General features: G+C 47.1%; 1 protein-coding gene across 2 annotated transcripts in view; it reads left to right on the forward strand.

Annotated features, from left to right (window-relative positions):
• ISM1 (isthmin 1) overlaps window positions 1–24,966 on the forward strand; it is a 75,622-nt gene extending 50,656 nt beyond the window's left edge. For both annotated transcript variants that reach the window (XM_087853755.1, XM_045809176.2), the window contains exons 3-6: window positions 6,632–6,896; window positions 14,954–15,097; window positions 19,658–19,747; window positions 23,221–24,966. In XM_087853755.1, the coding sequence (XP_087709881.1) occupies window positions 6,632–6,896; window positions 14,954–15,097; window positions 19,658–19,747; window positions 23,221–23,738 (1,017 nt within the window). In that variant the 3' untranslated portion in view covers window positions 23,739–24,966. The remainder of the gene's footprint in view (window positions 1–6,631; window positions 6,897–14,953; window positions 15,098–19,657; window positions 19,748–23,220) is intronic.
• The last annotated feature ends 947 nt before the right edge of the window (window positions 24,967–25,913 follow it).

Consider the following 25,913-nt stretch of genomic DNA (forward strand, 5'->3'; position numbering starts at 1 on the left):
CCTGCTTCTTCCTCTCCCACTCCCCCTGCTTGTGTTCCCTCTCTCGCTGGCTGTCTCTCTCTGTCAAATAAATAAATAAAATCTTAAAAAAAAAAAAAATAAAACATGAACCTAAATGTCAGGGGAGAACAGTGGTTGAGATCCTCAGACCTGGGAAACCCAGATTCCTTTTCCAAAAAGGACAGGGCGACTGTGAAGTGCTAAGCCCTCGACAATTCACACGATGGATGGATCGATGCATGAGGTCCGTAAGCACCCAGGGTTACCGTTCATTTTAAACCGTCCTTACCTGTGTTGTTTACCTGGATGGGCAGTAAAAAATGCTCAGGAATGGCTCCATCTGGCTTCCTCGGGGCGAGGGGCTGTTGGAGTTGGTGAATGTGGAGAGAACTAGAATGAGCCAAACAGGCAGAGAAAAAATGGAGGTGAGTTGTGAGAAGGCCACACACAAGAGTCTGGCAAAGACTCTTGGACTTTTTTAAAAGGCAGCCTCCCTCTGTACTGTCACGAAGGTATGACTGCAGAGATGGGACAGGTGGAAATGATTTCCCTTGTCCCCTCTACGACCCCAAGGCCCATGTTTACGTAGACTTACAAAAGGGGCAAAGTAACAAGCAGGTGCTTTGCTTTCACTGTCTTACCACCACCCCACCCCACCCCCAGCCTGGGAACAAAAAGGTCACCTTCAGGCGCTGCTTCGGAAAGGGAGGCTTTGGAGCACAGGGCGGGAAGAGGACAGAGCGGCTCACGGACGTCCTCATTCCTTTCCGGAGTTGGCCTTTGGACGGCGAAGATCGCCATAGCTCCCCAAATCATGGGTTTCCCCACCGCTGCGAATATCAGGGTTATGGGCAGAATGGATTCGAAATTTCATGGCGCACCAACCCAGAGACTGTGAGAGTGCAGAGCCCACAAGGACTAAGGTACGACCACCTTTCTGTCCACTGCCTGGACGGGCCACCCCACTTCTGCTCTGTACATCCCCACGGCCATTAGCCTTCCGCAGGCAGGAGAGAGGGGTGAGCAGCCTATGTTTTACCGATCTGATGACCTGTTGGCCCTGAAGAAAAGAAAATTGAGTTGTGTTTCTGGCCTTCTCTTTCTGGAAGATCACAAAGGTCACTCAGAAAGATGTTCGAAGAAAGGATGAAGCACCTGCTATCCCTGAGAGCCACAGCCTAGGCCTGTGTGGAAGTGTGTGTGTGAGTACACAAGCACACACGCTCACACACACACTCACACGCACACACACACACACAGCCCTGGCCACTGCAGCCCCATGCACCACTGCACTTGAGTAAACCAGTTCCCTGGTGGTCCTTTAAAAGATGAGGTGCTTTCTAAAAGGGGGTGATGGGTTGTGTTGGCAGCCCTTACCCCTTCCTCACAGCACTGCTCTTTTGTTGAAATGCACTGGTTTGACACGGGGCGGTTCAGCCAAGCAGACAGCCCCAGCGATCACCCAGGGCCGTCAAAGCATTTTCTCTTCCTGGGGAGCAGAGCGAAGACAGGTGAAGGGCGCATCAGTGGGTCAGCTTCCGCTGCCAGGGCCCCTGGCCTCGTCGCCCCCCTCCCCTGGCAACCTGCCCCTCGCCCCCACCTAGCTGTCCTTCACTGAAGCCAGGGAGCTGAACAGGAATTTGATACCCTCTCTCTGAACAACACCCCCATCCCCTCCAGTGTCTGAAAGAGTTTCCCACGCTCTAAGACTAGGGTCTGCTGTCCCTCCTGCCAAATAACCCACACCTTTCCAGAGGGACATTGCTGAGCCTGCACAAGGGGTCACATCCCTCCTGGACCTCTTAACTCTGGGGAAGGGAAACCCTTTAACAAGCCCAGCTTTTTGGAGCTTTTTTAAACCCCCCTCCCCACCAAGCCAGGTGGGACTGGCTTAGGGCTATGGAAGTGAGTGAGAAAAAGACAACATAGCACAAATTAGAAAGCAATCGCCTCAAACTCCTGAACCCGATCTGCATATTAAATTTGAAACAATAGTAGAAGTTGGATTTTGTTTAAAAATAAATAAATCAATCACTCAGGAAAGAAAGGAAATTCTCCCAGGACAAGTTAGACTTGAACGTTAGTATTGTTGGCCGGGTTTTTGGTCTGCAGCTGATGGTCAGATAGCAAAGACAAAAGTCTCTGAAATAAACTCATTATTAGGCTTACTGCGTCAATTCATTACCACGGTAGCTAGTCACAACCGATTATTTCTCTTTTCTGGATCAAGCCGAGATTAGTATTCATTTCAACCCATATACTTATTTCTTTTTTCTTTTTTTTTCCATTGAGGGAGACTTAAAATAGTCACCTACAGGTCTTTATTCCCCTTGAACAGACTTATCTACATGCCATCGGCCCCTTGAGTACCACAAGGTACAATCAGATGGCTTGGCCGGGGCCACAAATGTATGTGCTTCTACTCTTGATTCCCCTCCTCCTTTGTCTCTAAAATACTTTTGGAATGGCAACTCTGGCCAACCAGGAGCCAGGAAATCTCTGTGCCCAAAGCATGGCCCCACACACCTCTGGGGACAAGCCTGTATTGTGGAGATTCTCATGGGGGCATTTTGTCGAGAATATGAATGACAGAGTCCACTGACCTGCACTTGGGATCAGGTGCCGCCACTGAGTCGGCTAGGCTTGGCCACGATAGCTGCCTGCAGGTTACGCGACCTCTCTGTGCCTCAGTTTCCTTGTCTGTAAAGTGGGGGTGATAATACTACCCACGAGTACCTGTTGTGAGAGTGAAGTGAGAGCATCCATGTGAGCACCTCGCAAGAGGGACGACAGGTGAATGGTAAGCTTCCCCACACGGTCGGTGAAGGTTGGTGATGACCGTGGATTGAGATGACAGAGGACACGTGTATAAAATAATCGGGAATCACGAGAACTAGTGTTGAGACCAGCTCTACACCTTCCTTGCTCTTCGCCTCAGGAACATGAATGCTTCACGCCAGTTTCTGGGCCTGAAATTCAAAACTACCTTGTGGAGAGCAAGCAGTAATGTCGGGGCCCGCACGCTGCAAGTCTCAAAGCATTAACCGCCATTAGCTGGGCTACCACAGTTGTTCTTAGAGCGTCCATGAGTCTGAGAGGAGGGGTTTCTATATCTCCGTAGTCCATTTGGTGTTCCTTCTGCAGCAATTGTCAAGGAAGGAGGGGTAGCGTAATCTTGGGCCTTTCACCGGACATTGTTTTCTTGTCCCTGGATGCTCTGTGCTCCTGAGGAAATCACTTCACCTTGGGGCTCCTTCCTGTCTAGGAAATACTGACCCATGCCTACCTAGTCACCATAGCTTTCAAGGCTTAGAGGACCGAGCTAAAAGATTCTAGAAGATTCTCCTGAGCTGAGAAGGTCAAGGCTTCCATATTCCCAGAGTCATTAGTTGATTAACTGGTAGACTTATCAGGTGAAGTGTAAAGAGTTTGTTTCTAATAAATGTCTTAACTATCAAGAGGAGGAAAGAAGCTGGTAACATTTCGTAGGATCTTATCTTCATTTCCCAATTTTAGACTGAATTCCCCAAACTGGCACCTATTTTGGACTCTCTCTCTCTTTTTTTTTTTAAATGAAGTTGACAAGATCCTGCCAGAAGTTGGACTTGGGTCTTTTGAAAGAGTTCTCTTGCGTGTACTGTCTTGATTCATGGTATGGAAAAGTCCAGAAGAAATAAATATACTAAGACACCTCAATTATGTGTCTTAACGAAGAGAAAGGATGCTAAGGACTAGCATCGTTATCGGCTTGGAAATCTGTTGTACTCACTCCCACACCTGCAGCTCATCACCTCGATTATTGTTTAAGGCACCTTTATCAACACATTCTTTGATGCTAAAGAACATAGAATGAGAGCAACAGGAAATATAAAACTAATCCCCGCCATCCAAGAAGCTACTGATCATACTCATTAAGTTTCTTTAATTGGATGCCTATAAAATTTCAGGTTCAGGATTAGATTTCTTCTTTTGATATCAGTATGAGATTTCCACATTATTAACCATAGGGAAGGGTGGGTTCTAAGGTTTGTGTGTTTTTTTGTTTTGGGGGGTTTTGTTTTTGTCTTTAATTCAATTGGGGCAGTGGCCAGAAATTAAAGGGGAAAAAGAAACCTCTAAGCTGTTGAGATTTAGTCATCGATATAGTTTTTGGAGTAAATTCCTATTTTGCTACTTATTGCCTGGCCAGGCAACAACTGTATTTTGTTTGGATCTGCACAACGGTTTGGAAAAAGAAATAGTATTGACGGTAATAGCTTAAAACATGAAATTGTTTTTATTCCTGGCTTGGAGAAATTGCAGGGCACGTTTTGCTTAGGCAATCCCTTTGACTCCAGTCTGAATACAAATGGAATACCAAAACTGTTGGGCATGTTCCCCCTTATCTTCTACCCAGAGACTGATTTCATTACCATAATTGCAGGCTTGCCTGGCTCTTGGCAGCTTCTCCCCTCCGAGACCCTTAATAGCCTTACGGATGATTGTTGCAGCTCAGTTGTTCTGTCTGGAGGCAGAGGCGGACGGGACTGCTGAGGAGAAAGGTTATGTCTCCAAAGGCTCAGCCTTGCCCCGTCACTGCCCGGCATGGTTCTGCCCCCGGCCAACTGCGCACTCCTGGGACACTTGTCCTTTCAGAGTGGTGTATGGGTCCCAGTCACTCTCCAGCGACCAGCCATTCCAACAAAACAGCAGTGATATAAGACATTTGATTTCCTTTTTTTCTTTTTGAAAGATTACTAAAAGTTCCGTAATTACTTATAAATATGCAAGGGATGCTTACAAGACTGGAGAACTGTGGTGGCGCGGAATAAAGCCGGTGGTGCCCTTCTAGGCATCCCACTCCGGAAAAAAAGATCCCTTTGGCCGGCTGCAGCCCGAGGACACTCCGGCCATACTCTTGACCTTGTATCTGGACCACACAAGGTCACAGGCCAGGCACGGCATCGGCCCAGCAGCTTCCTTGGAAGGTCAAAGCAAGGAGAATTCAAATCTCCCCATTCCTAGCACATAGGGAGGGGGCTGTCTGTCTCAGGGATGGGCACAAACTGGTGCAATTTGACCGAGCACACAGCAGCTCTCTCAGACACCAGGTTAGGGCAGAACTGGAAACGCATCTGCCCAGTCCATCGTGCGCTGATTACTCAGAGCACATGTTTCTGATTCATTTGTGCACAGCTCATCCAGGGGGTGTTGCAAGGGCTATGTGATGGCCAAAGGAGCCCAGTGTGTCTTTTATTATATTTTTCAAAGAAGTTTCTCTACGTTGATTGTCTCTCAGAGCCAAGAAACTGCATTCTTCCAGCCCCGTGACTTCAAAACTAGGCTCTGTAAATCCGAGAGCAAGTTCTAACCTTGGCTCTGGGATTCTCTGCTCTGACCCTAAGGGTCGGTTGAGGAGTTTGTACACAGGGTCTGGAGAGGGACTGAGTGAAGTCACAGCTGTAGATCTTGAGGGCCTTGTGCTCACACCTCTACACAAGCTATGGCAGCCAGCCCCCACCAGTCCCTGCAGCCTTCGTGCCCCCCTGCTTGCATGAGGGGGTGGTATTTCTGTGACTTTTTGAGAGGCAGTGTGGCAAAGTTGTTAGGAGCATGGGCTCTGGGGCTACACTAGCCACATCTACCACTTGCCAGCTGTGTGACCTCAAGCAAGTTGTTAACTTCTCTATGAAAAGCTAACCTGTTGCTGTCTAGCAACCAAAACTTAACAGCTTGAAGACATGACCATTGGATTGCTCACGGTCCTGTGGGCTAGGAATTTGAACAGGGCTCAGCCAGCAGAGTTTGTCTCTGGTCCACATGGTATTGGATGTGGTAACCCAACTGGACTGAAGCATACAAGATGGCCTCCCTCACATGTCTGGGGCCCTGGAGCTGGCCATTGGCTGAGGTACCTCAGTTCTCCACCAGGTGGCCTCTCCCTTCATGTGGTCTCTATGTGTAGGGCTTCCTTATCTAGTGGTAGGAACATTCCAAGAGAATGAGAATGGAAGCTGCAAGACCTCATAAGGCTTGTCACAGTGTCACTCCTACCATATTCTACTGGACAAAGTAAGTCACAAGACCAAGCCAGAATGAAAGGGAGATGAAATCACTTCTTAATGGGAGGTGTAGCACACACCTTCAGGGATGGGATGAATTGCTGGGGCCATTTTTGCAGATGGTCATCATAGGGACCCATCAGTAGTACCAACCTTATACGGTTGTTATGAGGATTCAATAAATTAATATATGTAAAAGGCATTTAAAACACTGCCTGCTACAGACTTAGAACTCCATAAGTGTTCGGTTTTATTATAATTACTCTTGTGTCACCTCAGGAACACATGTAGTACATGTTTACTCCTTGAATTAAAGACCTCCCAGCAATGTAGTCATCAGCAAATCAGGAACCCCAGTGATGACCTGTATCCTCCCAGCCTGAGGCCCATGTATGTCAGTCCTATCTGGACATGGGGTCCACTGGGCCATCTCTGGGTGTTTTCCATCCTATATCACCATGTGGTCTCAGTATTCCTCTATGAGGGACACGTCCATCATTTCCCTCTGCTTTCTTAGACTTTCTTCCAAGGCTACCTAGTTTGCAGGCTGTAGACCCCTCATTGACTCTGGCCTGTTCTGAATTCTTCAGGTCACCATAGAGGTGGTGGACGGTCCTGACTCTGAAGCAGATAAAGATCAGCATCCAGAGAATAAGCCCAGCTGGTCAGTCCCATCCCCCGACTGGAGGGCCTGGTGGCAGAGGTCCTTGTCCTTGACGAGGGCCAACAGCGGGGACCAAGACTATAAGTACGACAGTACCTCAGATGACAGCAACTTCCTCAACCCCCCCAGGGGGTGGGACCGTCCAGCCCCAGGCCACCGGACTTTTGAAACCAAAGAGCAGCCAGAATATGGTGAGTTTACCACCCAGCGATATAAAATTGGTGGGGAGAATAAATGAGGATGATGAGACCTAATGGACATGGAGCCAAGCAAAACCCAGTTTACAGTATGTGGGTTTGGGTCTTCTGTGAGACATACCTCATAAAGACTTTGTTCCACAGAAGCCCCAAGGAGGCACCAGCAGCCACATTTTTCTGGAAAGACTATGATTTTTAAATCATACCAATTATCCTATGAGATAATTTTTTTTTTTTAGTTAGGGGTCTTTGAGGTTCTGCCCCCCCCATTTTAGTTTTATTTCTAAAAATGAAGAAATTGCCAAATTAACTTCCTTGTACATTTTACTGTAAAAATTCATACTGAAAATCAGTTTAGTCAAAAGAGATGTGTCCAGCTGCTTCTTCTGAGCAGGCAGCCATGTTTGACATTGGCAGTGAAGCAGCCCTTGGGGACCCACAGGAACGTGTGCTTCATGGGTTGTCAAAGGAAGGCTTCCCCAATAATAAATTTCAAGATGCCAAGTTGGGACTTCCAGTTTCCCCTGTTTTTAGAGTAGGAAAGGGGAGGTAACAGGCATCTTACAAATTCAGTGATTTAAATAATAAAATCCTTCTTCACTTGAGTTGGGGTGGGAGACAGAGTCGGGGAAACTCAGCTCCACTCGGTCATTCAGGGATCCAGGCTCCTTCTCTCCTAGAGCTCCGCCAGCTGCCAGGGCCTGAGTTATGCACGGGATGCTCTGCATCTGGCTGGCAGCCAAGGAGACAGACAGGTGGAGCCTGGAAAAGGCACACAAGCTCTTAACCACCTCAGGCTGGAGACAATACACGTTGTATCTGCTCAGACTCTATTGGTGACACCTGGTCATGTGGCCCCACCTGGATGCAAAGGGAGCCGGGAAACACATCCTGGGTGTGTGAGAAGAGGGAAGAGACCTGGCAAGGCTTCATGGGGAATCAGGCAGCCTACCTTGTGTTACAAGAATATCTGAGGTAGGGGCGCCTGGGTGGCACAGCGGTTAAGCGTCTGCCTTCGGCTCAGGGTGTGATCCCAGCGTTATGGGATCGAGCCCCACATCAGGCTCCTCTGCTATGAGCCTGCTTCTTCCTCTCCCACTCCCCCTGCTTGTGTTCCCTCTCTCGCTGGCTGTCTCTATCTCTGTCGAATAAATAAATAAAATCTTAAAAAAAAAAAAAAAGAATATCTGAGGTCATCCACATGCCTCCATCATGATGGTGTTCTTCGGGGCTTCACCACCAGCAGCCTCAGGAACAAATGCTATATGACGGGAATGACTTGTCCCGGACCACTCTACTCTCACCCTTACCTCCATTTCTCAGTAGAAAGACCAGCTGTATATTGGAGAGTCCTTTCTGCCACTAATAGATGATACCAGGCAACTTTCAAAACAGGAAGACCTTTTTTTTTTTCAAGATTTTTTAAATTTTATTTATTTATTTGACAGAGATAGAGATAGCCAGCGAGAGAGGGAACACAAGCAGGGGGAGTGGGAGAGGAAGAAGCAGGCTCCCAGTGGAGGAGCCTGATGTGGGGCTCGATCCCAGAACGCTGGGATCACGCCCTGAGCCGAAGGCAGACACTTAACCGCTGTGCCACCCAGGCGCCCCAGGAAGGCCTTTTTTTAAGAGCATGCCTGTGGCTGGCACTGGGCTGGGCTCTGGGAATCTAAAAGTTAGAAAGACACAGGCCTTCCCTAAAGAGGATCTCACCTTTCTGTGGACAAGGGAGAGAAGTTGAGTGATGGAGGAAAACAGTGCCATGGTAGAGATACATATCAGATGCTAGGGGAGCAGAAAGAGAACTCCCACACTCCTCCCAGCCAGGAGGCTTGTAAAACCTCCCCTTTCCCAGAAGAAGTCCAGTTTATCTGCTTTCCAAAAGAAAGGACTAGGGATGATGGCCAGCATTTATGTAGCACTTCCCATGCAGTAGTCCCTCTTCATGGCATCTCACATACACTAGCTTATTTAATCAGCTCTCTGAGGCAGGTACCCCATTTTACAGATGGGAAAACTGAAGCCTAGAGAAGTGAAGCAACTTGACCTTAAGGGTCAAGTCCTAGGTTTCATCTCAGGCAATCTGAGCCCAGAGTCTGTTCTCTTAACCACTTTGTTATTCTGCCTCTCTGGGGAACAACAACAACAACAACAAAATAGCACATTCTTGAAGACAGTAGAGTGGTTCTAGAAATGCATGCTTAACTTGGAAGACAGAAATGGGAGGGAAAGCAAGAGAAACCCAGAGGATATCTGGTGCCAGTCTGACATGTCGCAGGTTTCTGGCTTACCCTGTTTGCCCAGCACACAGGGGACATTGTTTTGAAGAATGGCACTCAGACCCTCCCCATCAGAATCCCTTGATTGCATAATTAAAGTTATCAATCCTGGCCTCAGCCCCTTCCTTCTATACCAGTGGTCCTCAAGGCATGAACCCCAAATCAACTGCATCAGCATGGCCTGAGACTGTGACAGGAATGCAAACTTTCAGGCCCCAATCCCAGGCCTATTGAATCAGACACTCGGGGAGGCATCCCCCAAATCTGGGACTCTGGTGCCCTGAGCACCACTATTCCAGAGCAACGGTCCTCAGCCTTGGTTGCTCCTTATACTCACCTGAGCAAGTTTTTGAAGTCCCAGTGCCCAGACTTCTCTTCAGACGAGTTACATTGGGATCTCTGGGGGCGCAGCCCAAGCGTCAGGTTTTAAGGGCTTGTGAGTGCCTCCAGCGTGCAGCCCAGCTTGAGAGATGCCACTGTCCTACTGAGCTAGAATGTCCAGGAGTGAGACCTGGAGTTGGTCGTTCTTCGCTTTTTTGTTCCTTTCTTTTTGCAACCAAAGTTACCTGGTGGTTCTCGAGCTCATCCAAGTCTGAAGACCGTGACTAGAAACAACTTTTGCCTCTAAAGCCCTTAGAGAATGCACTCTGAATCATAAACACGAAGAGCATCACCCGTTTCAATCTTGAGGGTAGAATTTACTTCTCCTAGAGCAGTTACTTTGGCTGCCTGAGTCACCTTCACCCGCGCTTTCTAGCCCTAGAATACCTGTGACGTGTCTTGGGTCTGGATCCGACAGCAGCCCTGGGCCATGGAGAAACTCCCATCTTTTACGGTTTGGGAGTACCTCTTAGGAACTTCCTCATCATTGGAGTAGGTATCAGGATGGCTACTTTATAAGGAAAATCTTGTCCCTTAAATACCCCTACAGGAATGCTTCTCAGGAACGCAAATAACCTGGGGGCCTTTTCAAACGCAGCTTCTGATGCCGTGGATGAGGCTGGCACTGCTGGTCCTCGGACCGCACTTTGAGAAGCAAGACTCCGTGTGGCAGATGCTCAGTAGTGTGCAAGCTGAATGAATGATCACTGCTTCTCTGACCGGCTCACGAGGAGCATATGATTTCCAGAACTCTGTGCAGCATCAGATGAGCTGAATGCTTTTTTTTTTCAATCAACAAGCAGCTATTAAGCAGTTTCTAAGTATTTGTCCCGGTGTTGGGTGCTGGGAAGGTTACAGGGAGAGAACAAGTGGCTGGGGAGGGTGAGTTCCCTGCGGTGGCAAACCCCTTGACCCGCCGAGCGGAAGTGTGCGCGGCCTTGTCGGAAGTGCACTAAAACGGCCCAAGAACTGGTCTTTGTGGAGGATGTCGATCTCAGACTTTTAAAAGGTAGGATCTTTAGTAAGAATTTAAATGTTTGTGGCCAACGAGTACTTCGAAAAAACCTAGGTGAAAAAAAAAAAAAAGAGTAGAATGGCATCCTTAGAATACATTATGAAACAGCTAGGCCTGCTGGGTGGAAGTTAGCTAGACCTCCTGGGTGACTGTGGAAACATGATGTGGCCGCCAGCTGGCTGCGCTTGGGGCTGTATTTGAGATGCTACATTTGAAATGCCTTCTGTAGAGATACTTAAGGTGCCATCAAGGTACAAAGAATGAGTCCAAAGAAATATTTTTCTGTCAAATAGTAGTACCCCATTCCCAGAATTGCTCTGAATAACCCGGACAATGAAATCAGATAGGCATTGCTTACTGTAACCTGGGTTTGGGACTCTGTTCTTTACAATTCTCTGACTGGTCACAGGCCCATTTTGCCCATTTTAATAGAGTTCACAGTGATCTTTGTCAAGGCTTTTTCTTTGTAATATTGAGTTATGGCCACATAAGTGGGTGTCTTAAAAAAGAGAGGCCGACATGGGCCGGAATTCAGGCTGCAGGAGTACCAGGATATAGAACGGCATACGACAGGAGCAGAGAGACCTCACATCTCATCCCAGCTCTGCCAGGTTTGGGCTGTGTGACCTTAGGCAAGACCCTTAACCTCTCTGAGCCTCAGTTCCCTTATCCATAAAAGGAGCATGTTTCCACCTACCCGCAGGATTATTATAGGAGTTTAATCAGTATGTTTAGACAGAGAAGCTGGTTAAAGCAGGCCCTCAATAATTGGAAGCCACTCTCATCTATGATTAGTGGTGGAGGCTTGCCCGTGACCAAGTCAAGACCCAAATCACTCCAGTTGCCCAGACACTGTAACTGACCCACAGAACTCTAGTGCCCTGAAACTGCTTAATCACTACTTGAAAATTTCCAATGACATGCCTTGAAACCCAGCTCTCAGCCCAGGACACTGCGGATTGTTTTCTTCCCTCACTGATCTCTTTGATGTCACAGGGACTGGTTTTTACTGTCGTTGTTGTCCTCTTAGCAATTACTGCTGTTCACATTCATTTTCTGCTCTGAGCGATGTTTCCTGGCAGGTGAGCAAATGAGAACAGGCTTGTTTCATTAAAGCAGAATGGAATACTGCCCTCAAAGCCTTCTGTCCTTTGCACACATTAAACAAATAGAGATTCCCCAAGAGGAGGGTCTTTCCTGGGACATTCATCTGAGATGGTCTGCTCTAGAGCCTTCAGGGTGGTGAGCTGAGATACATGCTTTGTCCTAGGAGGTGGCTTCCTTTCTTCGCTAGCCTAATAGAAATGATTAGCCACGTGGCTACGGAACGATTGTGCCTGACTTTGGGGGACCACGTTTTAAGTTTGGAAGATCAATGGCTTTGTGAGCATTTAAAATAAAAACATGAAGAAAGTCACTTACTGGGATAATAAACCCTTCATTGTTTCAGAGTCCACTAGCCATCTAGAAAGCATATTTTAGGGAGAATGTTATGGTATATTTGTAATAGTTAACTTTTGCTGCTTAAGAAAACACCCCCAAAATTTAGTGGCTTAAAAGAACAAATGGGTTCTCTCTTAAGAATCTGCAGTTTGCCTGGACTGTTCAGCTCTAGGCTGGCTTGGCTGGGGCTGGGTGGTCTAGGATGGCTTCCCTCAGCCCTGGGGCCCTAGCTGGACCACTGCACATCCTGAGGGGGCTGGCTGGGGTCTCTCTCTGTCACCCTCCAGGTGGCCAGCCCAGGCTCCTCACATAGTGATGGAGGAGTTCTCTACAGCAAGAGGGCAAACCCTAATGCACGAGCACTTTTCCAGCCTCTGTTTGCATCATATTTGCTATTTTCCCATTGGCCAAAGCAAGTCACGTGGCCCAGGCTAGGGTCAGCAGGAGAGGAGAGTAACCGAAGGGTAGAAATGGGGAGAGGAATTATGAAAGTCATTTTTCAGATAATCCAACGCAGTACTAATATTCAGTAATTTAGATGCAAGAGACCAAAAGCAGAAATTACCTTGTGCAAAGATTCTGATATAAGCCTCATGGCAGGTTTAATGCTGAAATCTCAAAGTTCAAGGATATTTCCCCAAATTATCTCTCTATATTACTGCAACAGGAAGGAAAGGTTGCAAGAGATTTCTAGACAGTTGAGGTCCCATTGCTTCTGCTGAGCCAGGCAGAAGCACCACTTGGCATTATTGGATTATGTACCCACCATATCAGTGACAGGAACTCTACCGATGTGATTTAATATACTTATTCTGACTGGCCCACTGCCCCCTTTATGAGTCTAATGACAATACAGTCTTTATTTGTGACTTTTTGTTGTTTTTGTTCCCTTCCACAAAGCTGGTCTTGGTGGTACGCGTAGGATGTGGTGAGTGTGTTCACATGTGCGTATTACCCACTGCACCCGAATGCTCCCCCTGAATCTCATGATTGTTCTAGGCATAGCTAGGGTGTTCTTGGGGAGATTACCAAGAGCTACCAGACCACAGGGCTTTTGGAGGAAGCAGCAACTGCCCCTACCAAGGCAGTTTCTCCCTCTGGAAGCAGCTTGTCTCTCCAATTCTACGTGTTGATGCCTAGTAAGAGATGGGAGAGATGGAGAGGCTCACAGTGGGGAAACGGGCCCAACTCCTTCACACGAGACAGTAGTTTCAAACATCTGCTTTGGCTGTGTTGCTGGAAAACCATTTCTTAGAAGAAGATCAAAATATAAAAAGATTCCTTTTGGGGAGAGAGGAGAAATGGATGGGGGCTCTGGGGGCAGGCAAGGTGTGGGCAAACTCTCTGCTCTGGGTTAGGGATGAGGACACAAACATGAACAACACCCCCCGCCCCAACTCCGTTTAATGGGCTGAGGAGACTCAGCGGCCCCGTGTTTGCCTGAGGAGTGTTCAGAGCGAGTACCATGTAAACAACAGCCTGGGAGGCTGGCACAGAGCCCGCACTGCAGGTAGAAACATGTGTGGACTGCATTCCTGCCGGGCCTACATAGTAACGATCACCACGACCTGTTATGAACCAAGAGGACCCCTTCCCAGCAAAGCACATGCCTGTAGCCCCAAGCTTGGACCTGGCAGAGGTCCCGAGGCTCTAGGAAGAGCTGGGTGAACCAGGAGAAATTATTACAGAGTAGAAATGCTGCAGAGGGAGTCATGCTGTAGAGATCAAGGCTCAGCACTAGGACCCAAACTTTCCTTTCTGTTACCCTTATGACCTTGGGTAAGTCCCCCCACCCAGTTGCTCTAGGACTTAGTTTTTGTTTTTGTTTTTGTTTTTTTTACTTTTAAAAGTAGAAACCCCTCACACTCCCAGGTCCCCCTAGTTTGGTCTACTTCTCTTTTTATCCATACCATTTATTGGCTTCTAATATACTGTATAACGTACTCATTTTTTTGTTTATTAATTATTGCCTGACTCTTCTAACTAAAATATTAGTTCCACCAGGACAAAAATCTTTGAAAGTTTTATTTAATGGTATTTCCCATATACCTAGAATTATGCCTGGCATACAACAGGGGCTCAATAAATATGCATTGGCTAGATATTAAGTGATGACCTCGAAGGATCATTTCTAGCTTTACCATTATGTAGCGGTTATATACTGCTGTGTAACAAACCATCCCAAAATTCGGTGACTGAAAACAACAGCAGTTTATTATTTCTCATGATTCCGTGGCTCAGGAGTTCTGGCAGGGTCCCACAAGGTAGTTGCTCTGTTCGTCGTGGCATCTGCTCTTTTCAGCTGTCCACTGGGAAGGGCTGGAAGGTTCAACAAGGCTTCGCTCATGTGTGCAGTATCTTGCAGCCCCTCATGTGGACTGCACATGGTAGTCTTCCACGTGGTAGCCCATAATTTACAGGTTTAGCCTCAGCTTCGTTCACAGTGACTGGAGTGCCCAGAATAAAAGTCAGAATCTGCCAGGCCCCTGGGGCTGAAGTCAGCTCAGATTTTAGGGAGGGGGAAATAAGCTCTTTCTCGCTCTCGCTCTCGCTCTCGCTCTCACGCTCTCAATGAATGTGTGTATGGGGAGGGAAGGAAGGGATGGTGGTCATCTTTGGAAACTACCTACCATAGTATTCCATGATCCCATACTTTAGAAATGGGTGCATTCCCAATAAGCACTTACTGAGCGCCTCCTAGGGGTCAGGCCCTGGCCACGTGCGGACCACCACAGTGCTCAAAATTTCAGCCAGAGTCCCTGCTCTTACGAAGCTAATCCCTAAAATGAACTCTGGAGCCACAAGCCTTCTGGTCCCCTCCAACAGTGAGAATGAGGGAAGAAGACATCTATCTGGCAGGCTGCCTGACAAGGGGGATTTGGGGACTCTTTGGGCGAGGCTGGTGGCTGACCGTATCCCTGGCTTCCTTCCAGATTCCACAGATGGTGAGGGCGACTGGAGTCTCTGGTCCGTCTGCAGTGTCACCTGTGGGAACGGCAACCAGAAACGGACCAGGTCTTGTGGCTACGCATGTACCGCAACAGAATCTAGGACATGTGACCGTCCAAACTGTCCAGGTGGGTTTATGCAGGAAGTGGCTCCAAGTTCAAGGGTAGTTTTTCATTTATATTGAGACCTCAGAGAAAATGACTTTTTAAAGGACAACCATTTCCCTAATAAGAATTCTGACCAGACTGCAACAACAAGAGATGAGTAATGAGCTGAATGGATGAAAAGATGGGTTTTCTGAGTCTCACGCCCAATTACAACAGCCATGATGCAGAACCCAATGGCACAGTGTACTTGTTTAATTTAAAGGAGGGACTCTGGTTAACTTGGGCCTTTGATGTGGGATTTGTTGTGCCTTGAAGAGACACACACACAGAGACATTCATGGTCTGAGAAGGAAGCCAGGACGAGAGGTTTTGCAGACACATACAGGAAAACCATGCAGGTAGCCCTGTCGATGAGGCATGAGAGTTGCTGAAGGCTTCATGGGAGGAAACTGAGGAAACGTGGCAGTTAATTATTACTTTTTTTTAAAGATGCATTTATTTACGTGAGAAAGAGAGAAAGCAAATGGGGGGAGGCAGAGGGAGACAGAGAATCCGGAAGCAGACCCCCTGTTGTGTTCAATCCTAGGACCCTGAGACCCTGACCTGAGCTGAAATCAAGAGTCAACTGCTTAACAGACTGAGCCACCCAGGCGCCCCCAGTTAATTATTACTTTAAACTGCATTGTCAGTGTTTTAAAAACGAAACTAATTGTAAACTTGGTGAAAGGCCATATTAGGGGTAAAAAAAATTAATTGTGTCTGTCTGTAGCAATTGGGTGTCAAAGTGTGGCCTGTTTTTATATGGCATACCCACTTTTAAAGGGTCAAGAAAAAGGAAACAAGGAGGAAAAGAAAGAAGCGGAGGAAAAGGAGGAGGGGGAAGGGGGGAGAAATATGCAACCAAGACCACATGTGACTCACAAAGCCTAAAATATTTACTCTCTGACCATTTACAAAACAATTTACCAACTCCTGTCTGTAGTTTTGCATTTACTTGTGTTCCCAGTGCCAGGTAGAATACCAGCTCAGAATAAGGTCTCACGTTCTTCCAACAAACTGCACATTCTGAATGACTTCATCTGAAAGGTATTTCAGAGACAGAAAGTTTGATCCCTACACGCCCAAATTTTCCTTTTTCTTTTTTTTTTTAATTTAAATTCAACTAGCCAACATATAGTACATCATTAGTTTCTGAGGTAGTGTTCAGTGATTCGTCAGTTGCATATAACACCCAGTGCTCATCACACCACGTGCCCTCCTTAATACCCATCATCTGGTTACCCCATCCCTGCACCCACCTTCTCTCCAGCAACTCTCAGTTTGTTTCCTAGAGTTAAGAGTCCCTCATGATTTTTCTCCCTCTCTGATTTCTTCCCATTCAATTTTCCCTCTCTTCCCCTATTCCTTATATTCCACATATGAGTAAAACCATATGATAATTGTCTCTCTCTGATTGACTTATTTCACTTAATATAATACCCTCCAGTTCCATCCATGTCAATGTAAATGGTAGGTATTCATCCTTTCTGATGGCTGAGTAATATTCCATTGTATATATGAACCACATCTTCTTTATCCATTCATCTGTTGAAGGACATCTCAGCTCCTTCCACAGTTTGGCTATTGTGGATGTTGCTGCTATGAACACTGGGGTGCATGTGTCCCTTCTTTTCACTATGTCTGTATCTTTGGGGTAAATACCCAGTAGTGCAATTGCTGGGTTGTAGGGTAGCTCTATTTTTAACATCTTGAGGAAACTCCATACTGTTTTCCCGAGTGGCTGTACCAGCTTGCATTCCCACCAACAGTGGAAGAGGGATCCCCTTTCTCCAGCTCCTCACCAACATTTGTTGTTTCCTGTCTTGTTAATTTTAGCCATTCTAACTGGCGTAAGGTGTTATCTCATTGCGGTTTTGATTTGTATTTCCCTGATGCCAAGTGATGTGAAGCATTTTTTCATGTGTCTGTTGGCCATCTGTATGTCTTCTTTGGAGAAATGTCTGTTCATGTCTTCTGTCCATTTCTTGACTGGGTTATTTGTTTTTTGGATGTTGAGGTTGATACAGACTTCCTTTTACTTTTGATTTTTTTTTTTTTTTGAGCGAGAGAGTGCAAGCGAGTGGAGGAGCAGAGGGTGAGAGAGAGAATCCCAAGCAGGCTCGATACTCAATGCAAAGCCCGATGCGGGGGCTCGATCTCATGACTCTCAGATCATGACCTGAGCCAAAATCAGGAATCCGGCACATAAAACTGAGCCACCCAGACACCTCCAGACTTCCTCTTTCTACTCCTAGAACTCAGTTTTCAGGCCATAAGGCTGAGATTTGAAACAAAAAAGAAGTGGAAGTGGGCGCCTGGGTGGCTCAGTCGGTTAAACAATTGCCTTCGGCTTAGGTCATGATGCCTGGGTCCTGGGATCGACCCCTGCATCAGGCTCTCTGCTCCCTACTCCCTCTGACCCTCCCCCCTCTCATGCTCTCTCTCTCTCAAATAAATAAATAAAATCTTAAAAAAAAAAAAGAAATGGAAGAGCAAAGGGGTTTCCGAGGGGAGTGAGGAAGGATTAGATTGGGCATGCATACGTAGGCAAAGCAGCGTATGTAGAAAATGGGGCTAAAATTTAACAAGAGGCTGTTCTGGCTCTATGTCAGCCATGCAGGTGGATTTCAGAAAGTGGAACAACCATCAGGATGCTTTTCCTGATCTTTCTCATGCTCATTATAATGAAGCGGAATTGGAAGTCTGATGTGATGGGATTTAGCTAGGTCGTAATAAACCCATAAATAATAATAAGATAGAGGGAGGAAGAGGAGGAAGACAGGGAGACAATAAAGAAGGAAGACAAAGAGAGTATGAAGAAGACAAAGAAGAAAAAAGGTGATAATGAAGATCATGGAGAATAGGATTTTTTGAGGATTTAAGTATCAAGCAAATTTCTAACGTCTTCATGTACCTCATGTCATTGAATCCTTGTAATAGCCTCAGGAAGTGGGTGTTTATCACTGTACCCACTCGACAGCTGTAGGAACAGGCACAGGGTTAACTTTACGAGTCACACAAGCAGCAAGAGATCAATCTGGAACCTGAATTCAGGCAGTCTGATTCCAGAGTCCATGTTCTTAACCATTAAACACTTCCACTGCCACCAGGAGGAAGGATATGGGGCTCAGCCCCTCATGGATACTGACAGCATTTAGTGTCGGGCCTTGGGGGCTTGCCTGTTGTTTTCGTTTCCCGAGCTGGTACCCAGATCCAAGTCTACCACCCAGCGACCGCCATTTCGAATGTTTCTCTGCCACCATTTTGAATGTTTCCTACTCATTTTCTCTCATCACCTACAGCAGTGTGCCCAGCACCCCTGCTCACATGTTTTCTTCTCTCCTGACTCTGCCCTTCTTCCATCCTTTCTGCCTCTCTCTTCCTGGGCCTTCCAATTTTTTTCAGGGCTCCTTTGAACATGAAGGAATTTAGTTTTTTTGTTTTTTGTTTGTTTGTTTGTTTGTTACAGGATCTCTTTTTTTATTTGGTTTGTTGATTCTCAGCCTTACTGGAAAGAGTCATGGAGCAGGCAATCTCCCTGGCCTGGCAGTGATTAGACTATAAAAGTTTGTCCCCTAGGTCAACCCTACAAATAAGTTCAAGGAGTCTCACATAAAATCAGAGAGAGCCCCTTAAAGGAAATCAAGTAATGCCTCTCAGTCAGCCAAGACTCATCACCAACATATGTTCCACCACCCCAGCCTCCTCAGAGGCCTCAGCTAGCACAGCATTCCTGTTTGTAAAGGAAGCCTGGATGGGAGTGGTAATTTGGGGGAGGAGAGGGGAACCAGGAAGTATGAGACAAATTGGATTCAACCCCTCAGAGCAAGTAACAACAAGCCCAGCTTCCTCTCTTTGGGGCATCATTGGCGGTTCTGGACGTCCTAGAGCGTGAGATGTCTGCTCTTTAGCTGTGGTCTGCTGTACCCTCAGAATGAGCTAGAAAAGACTCCTGGGGAAATTATCAGCTAACACTCACCACTTACTCCTGTAAGTGCTTTCTTTACACATAATTCACTAAATGCGTTGAACTCTATGAGGTGGGACACTTATTTCTCCCCATTTTACAGATGTGAAAGCTGAGGCACATGAAGGTTAAGTGGCTTGCCCGAGGTTACAGGCTAGTAATGATCTGAACCCAGGCAGTCGGTCCTTAAAACCGGTATTGACCACTAGACAAAATATTAACCACTGCCTCTAAGGCAGTGTGTCACCCTGACACCACCAGACAGTCTTGCAGACAGACACGTGTCCCCTACTGCCCCAAACCCCATTCCTGGAGCTAGTGAATGAGCTCCTTAAGTCTCATTCAGGCACATTTGGATCTGATTTCATGCTGCAAATGGTATCTGGGGTTTTAATATATTTTATGCTCTACTACCTGCTTTTTACTGTTTCCTCTGCTGGCAAGTTCCTACCCATGAGTAGTAATGAACACAAAAAAGGCTTTGTTCAGGTGTATTTGTTTCTTGGTTTGCTGGGGAGGTGGGGGGTAACTTTTTCCATATAACTAGGGAAAAATGAGCTCCTGTCTGTGTTTAGGAATTGAAGACACCTTCAGGACAGCTGCCACCGAAGTGAGTCTGCTGGCGGGAAGTGAGGAGTTTAATGCCACCAAACTGTTTGAAGTTGGTAAGGAGATTTTCCCCCCATCTTTCATCCAAATGTTGATTTAATATTTTGGATATTCCTTTTGCCTTTGCAGTGCCGTCCCATTCTAGGATCCATTTAAGTGTTTCGTTTTCGTCTTATGGGGTCCAGTTCTCCCAGCATATTTCTTGCTCACGAAATATACTCCAAGCAAGAGAGAGCTGTTCCATGCCTCCTGCAGCAGGCCGAGCAGAGTGGAGAGCCCTCTGTGTCCGCCTTGCTTGCTACCCACCCCTCATGGCGAGAAGTGGGACATAGCCACTCTCCCCTCAGCACGGATTCAGTCTCCAGTGGGGCCTCGGGCCACATGGAATCCCTTCTGACAGCCCTCACTGAGTGTCCCCAAGAAGTCAGGAAATGCTGATTTCAGTGCTGTAGCAAAAGGAGGGAAGGAGGGCAAAGGAGCTGTCTCAGTATTGCGACTGCCTCCCTCTACCGCATACACTTTTGTAAACCATTAGTATACGCGGTTACTCGTCTGCTCGAAAGTGCTAGACCAAACACAATCAACATGAGCCAAGCCAAACTGCAAGTGACTACTCGGGTGCAAGGGGAAAGCTTCCTTTTTTCAAAATAGCTTCATGTGCTTCGGGATGCAATTCTTTACTACAGAAAGGTGAGACTCCTTCTGTCACATTTTGCGTGCCACCCAAAACTTCTTCAACCTCGGCCAAACGGGAGGCAGTTTGGAAATTCTGTGTGACCCAGGGCTTCCTCCTCAGTCCTTCACATGCACAAACTACCTTTGGCAGGAGCCTTCTGCAAACACGGTGCATTCGACTACCCCACCCCTGTCGCCCCAAAATAAATTAGAGACTAAATGTGGGAAATTTACATAAAATGGTAGAGCAACAAAGGTTGTCTCTTGGGGACAGAGAGCTTCTCAGGTATGTCCGTATTGCACACCCTACAACAGGCAGCTGCTTACTTTTTGCAGAGGACAGGTCCAGTTGCACAAGGCCACAGCTGAGGTGTGACTAAGGACACATAGAGATGAGTAGGGATGGTGTCAGTTGGGTTCTGGGCAGGAACAAACATGACACACTGAAATCAGGTAATTGAGGAGCATTCGATGAGGGTCTATTGGCAAAGGTGTGGTGAGCAGTGCAGGATGGACACCGAGAAGGGGTTGACAGAACAGTGGGAAGCCCTTACCGCCCCTTGGCCTGAAGGGACCAGAGTAGCTCTGTGGAGAGGGCTACCCACCAGCACTCCTGGCTCTCAGAAGGGTGTAGCCAACCTGCAACAGTGAGGGAGGAGCAAACACCTTGACCTCACTGTCCTTTCTCTCCCTGGTCTCTGGCTCAACCCAGAAAGAAGTCAGGGCTCAAGGGGCCCATTGATACAGTCCACATAGGACAGCCTTCCAGGGCAAGGAAACACATGGAATGAGGATAGAGAAGGACAAACCAAAGATGCCTCCCTGAGATGGGACACAGCTTGATCTGCACAAGGTCATTTGTCAACCTGGTGGTGCCTCAGTTATCTGATCTGTCAAATGGTATGAGGTGATAGGGCCCACTTATTTAGCTAGTGTAGAATTGAATGAGTCAATATTGGCAAAGCATTTAGAACATTTCCATCAGACTGAACACCTACCAAGTTTGATAAATAAAAATAAGTCAGCGTATGTTCTAAAGGTACGTGGATTATGATGACCTTCCACTCTGGAAGGAAAATAACAAAGCCATTTTCTAGAGCCTCCCTGAATATTGTTTCTGAAGACCCTGCCTTCTGAAGGAGACCCTCACTGGCTTTGCAGGCACCCATTTCCCAGGAGGGAGCCTGCGTTCTCTCACTACTGTTCAGTCAGGGGCTCACGGGGCTGGAATCTTAGCGCTCAGGCGTGAACAGAGCTTAGCGCATCCCTGCTGGCAGTACCCCAGACCCCGTGCTGTGGGCTCCCTACCTTCCTCCAGCGTAATCCTCCTCACACGTTAGGAGACGGGCGTTCTTTTCATCTCCAGTCTAGAGAAGAGGATACTGGAGCACAGGGAGGGAGAATACCTGCACGAGGGCATGAGCTACCAAATGGTCGAGCTGGAATTCGAGCCCAGGCAGCAGAACACAGGCTCCCACACTCCTCATCTTAGGCCAGGCCTTTCTGAGCTCCTGAAAGACACCCCATCTCTCTCTTCCACATTCCACTGTAGAGAAGCCTGAGTCCTCCTCCAAACTTCCCCCAACCTGTCCCTATCCTGGCCACTTGATTCCTTCTTTGGGCACCACCAGCCTCCCAGGCACCTGGGTCAGAGATGTCTCTCTTCCTTCACCCTCAAGCCCACCCAGGCCTGGCGACCCTAACTCTCTGAGCACACTTGCTCCTTTCTGTTCCCTCCCTTCCCATCTGGACTCCTGCAACTGATATCAGCCCTGAACACATCTTCTTACTGTACAGCTCCGCCAAGAGCTCGCTGTCCTTAACTACCCCCCGTAGTTCCCTAGAGTCCCGTGAACAAGCCTAATTGCACTGAAGAGCCCCCTGACGTGACACCAATAGCCTGACCCCAACTGTGTTCCGCACCCCCAGACAACCCCAGCAGATTTTTTCTGCTCAACCTTGGTGTATTCACGTGGCCTGTTCCTGGGGCCAGTCGTTCCCATGGGGCAGGGCAGGGCCAGCACAAACATATCTTGGTTTTTCAAATAAAACCAGGAATCTACATTCATAGACTGGAACCACCTAAGTCTTAAATTATTTCAACAATTAATTACTTAATTGGCAATGAAGTCAGCATATTTTTAACATTGTAAGGTGCAAGTACAACAACCTCCAAGGGCAGGTTCTGGCTGGAAGCCTAGAGGTCAATGGCGTCTGGCCCAAATATTAAGTTCCCTAAAAGCAGGGGCCAACAGCCCCTTCCTCTTTGAGGCATCTTATCACACAGATTTACGTTCAGGGCTTGTCACTCTCTGGTGCCTGTGGTTAAGAGATGAGGCCACCGGCTGTAGTTTAAACCAGTCCGTGAGTGGCACAAATAAGACTTGGCCCCATCAGTTCACCTTTGAGGCACTTTCTGCCTTGTCACCAGATACTTAAACAGGAGATTCAAAATTGCCCTTTGAATTATTGTTCATTTTGTTATAGGGGATAGTGGAGTTATCCCCCTGTCCTCCCTGTTTTTCCCAGATGCCTACTAAACTTCAGGGATAAGAATATCCTATATTTTCAGAAAACAAGACAAAGGAAGCAATTGTAATGGTAATATCTAGGCGATGGCAGACAGCTAGTCACGGCTCAAGTATCAAATCTCTACTTTTCTGTGTCTGAAAACTTTTCATAGAATAAACTGGGGAGGAGGTTGCCTTGTAAATAAAATTCCCAAGTTCGGGGGCGGTGAGCACAACCGAACCAAGGTCTGGTGGCCGCAGGGGAGAGGGGAGGAGCTGACTTCAGTGCTAACCTACCGCCCGTGTTGCATGTGGTGAGAGGGTTTCTCTGTGGCCTTTCGCAGACACGGACAGCTGTGAGCGGTGGATGAGCTGCAAAAGTGAGTTCTTAAAGAAGTACATGCACAAGGTGATCAATGACCTGCCCAGCTGCCCCTGCTCCTACCCCACCGAGGTGGCCTACAGCACGGCGGACATCTTCGACCGCATCAAGCGCAAGGACTTCCGCTGGAAGGACGCCAGTGGGCCCAAGGAGAAGCTGGAGATCTACAAGCCCACGGCCCGCTACTGCATTCGCTCCATGCTGTCCCTGGAGAGCACCACGCTGGCCGCCCAGCACTGTTGCTATGGCGACAACATGCAGCTCATCACCAGGGGCAAAGGGGCGGGGACGCCCAACCTCATCAGCACCGAGTTCTCAGCCGAGCTCCACTACAAGGTGGACGTCCTGCCCTGGATTATCTGCAAGGGCGACTGGAGCAGGTACAACGAGGCCCGGCCTCCCAACAACGGACAGAAGTGCACGGAGAGCCCCTCCGACGAGGATTACATCAAGCAGTTCCAAGAGGCCAGGGAGTACTAAGGAGAAGCCACCTCCGGCCTTTGTGACACAAGCGCGCTGCGCTGATCTGCCGCGGGGGCAGAGTCCGTCTTATCCGCATCCGTGGATATTTGTATATACCACGTGGGCATTTTCCATAACTCACACTCGGGGTGCGCACCAGGCCCGGTGACTGCCGTCCGAAGCCACCTTGCCGTCCGAAATGGCCCGCAGAGCTCCTTGGAATCTCTCCCAGGGCCGATGTCGGTGGGAGGGAGAGGACAAAGGAGCCAGAAGAACCTGGAAGCCGCAGTGGGTGCGATTCGATTCGATTCGATTCGCGCCCAGATCCTGCGTTTCCTGGAGAAGCAAAGAGGGAAGGACTGAGTTGTACACCTTCTAAGCGGTTTTATATATAACTTATTTAATATGAATGTGACTTAAGCATAACCTTTTCGCTGGAGTTGTGAAACTGTTTAATCACTTCTGTGAGAGTTCAGACAGGGGCTTAAGGAGGTGGAAGAGAAAGGGAATTTTGGAGTATTTTTTTTTTAACTAAATAACTCAACGGACATGTATCAAAAACAAGAAATGCCCACCTTAAACCAAATGTTCTTTAGTTATGAGGCACCTTGCTGGAGTCTCAGCTTCCAAAATGCCCTTGCCTAAGATTGGATAGGGGGTGGGGGACACAGGGGTATGTTGGGGCAAATCTGAGGACTGGTTTTAAATAGACTTTAAAATAAAAGGTCAATATTAGCATAATGCTATAATTCTACTAAAAGGCTTCAGAGCGGCAGAAGTTCTGCTCAGGTCTTAGTGGGAGGTTCAGAAGACGACGGGAAGGTCAGACATAAAAACAGGTAGTAGCACTTTTCCAAAAGAAAAAATAAAAGCAAAATAGATGGGGAAAGAACATGGACCTCATTTCATCTATTTTATTCTAATACCATCGTAACAATTTTTTTTCTCCACCAATATATTACCAGTAAATACCTATAAAAAGAGTAGGGGGACTCAAGTCTAGAAAATCCTAATTTTTTTATGTTTTAAGAAAGGGAAAAAAAACTACATTATTTTTGTAAAGTATTTATTGAGTCATTGAGTCTTATGCGTCCAGTAATTGTAATATGACCTGGTTCTGTAGTGTGGAACTTAGGACAAAGAGTTTGTTCTTACGCAATCTTTACTTGCAAAACTCCAGGAAAAGAGAATATATCATAAAATCATAATAAAATGTGTTACCTGCAATAAATGTGTTACCTGCGAATATTTATGATGCAAACACCATAAAGAGTAAGCCCAGGGTGTCAAGGCAGGAGAGAGGAAGGTTCAAACCAGGTGGGAATAAAAGGCTGATTGATTGATGTGATGGTGGGTGGTATAACTCACGGCATCTTTGGCACCAAGAATGTCAAGCCAGTCCCCAGGAGTCTGAACACAGTGACACACAGGTAAGTTTTTGCCCTCTCCGAGCTAAGAAAGAGCTAAGAAAAGCAGGCCAGACCAAAGGCTTAAGAGAGTTCAGGTGAGGGGCGTCTGGGTGGCTCAGTTGGTTAAGCATCCAACTCTTAATTTTGGCTCAGATCATGATCTCAGGATCATGAGATTGAGCCCCGTGTCAGGCTCCGTGCTGGGCTTGGAGCTTGCTTAAGCTTCTTTCTCTCTCCCTCCGCCTCCCCTATCTCCCTCCCCATCCCTTTCCAAAACAAAAAACAAACAAACAAACAAAAAGACCGTCTAGGTGAGCAGGACTGCGTCCAGACAAAATTCTGCAATGACAGAAGTAAGTAGAACTACTCATCATGCAGATTATTCCTTTTCCAGATGAGAAAACCAAAACCCGGAAAAAAAATAATATACCACATTGGACCCATCTTTCATTTCCTAGCCTAACACTCTTTCTACTATATTAAATCGTCGGTGTCCTGGTGGTGTCCTTGGTATTCTTGACCCCACCCTTAAGTTCCCCTAATAAAATCTGTTCTTTTGGAAAAGCTCTTATCAATCATTTACACTTTAGAATGAATTACCCCTGTATTTCCCTTCTCAGAATATTTATATTTAAGAGCTCTTTCTAATTATGACATGAGAAGCCTTATCGACATCTGAAGGAATTTTAAGGAACTGAACTGATAGGGAGAGAATCAATACATCTATATATCAGGGAAGCAGATTTGGTTTCTAATAACAGGAAAACTATTTTTGCAGAGAGTT

This window comes from Ursus americanus, chromosome 22 (assembly GCF_024610735.1).
Source record: "Ursus americanus isolate L20-20 chromosome 22, mUrsAme1.1.p, whole genome shotgun sequence".
Classification (NCBI taxonomy): Eukaryota; Metazoa; Chordata; class Mammalia; order Carnivora; family Ursidae; genus Ursus; species Ursus americanus.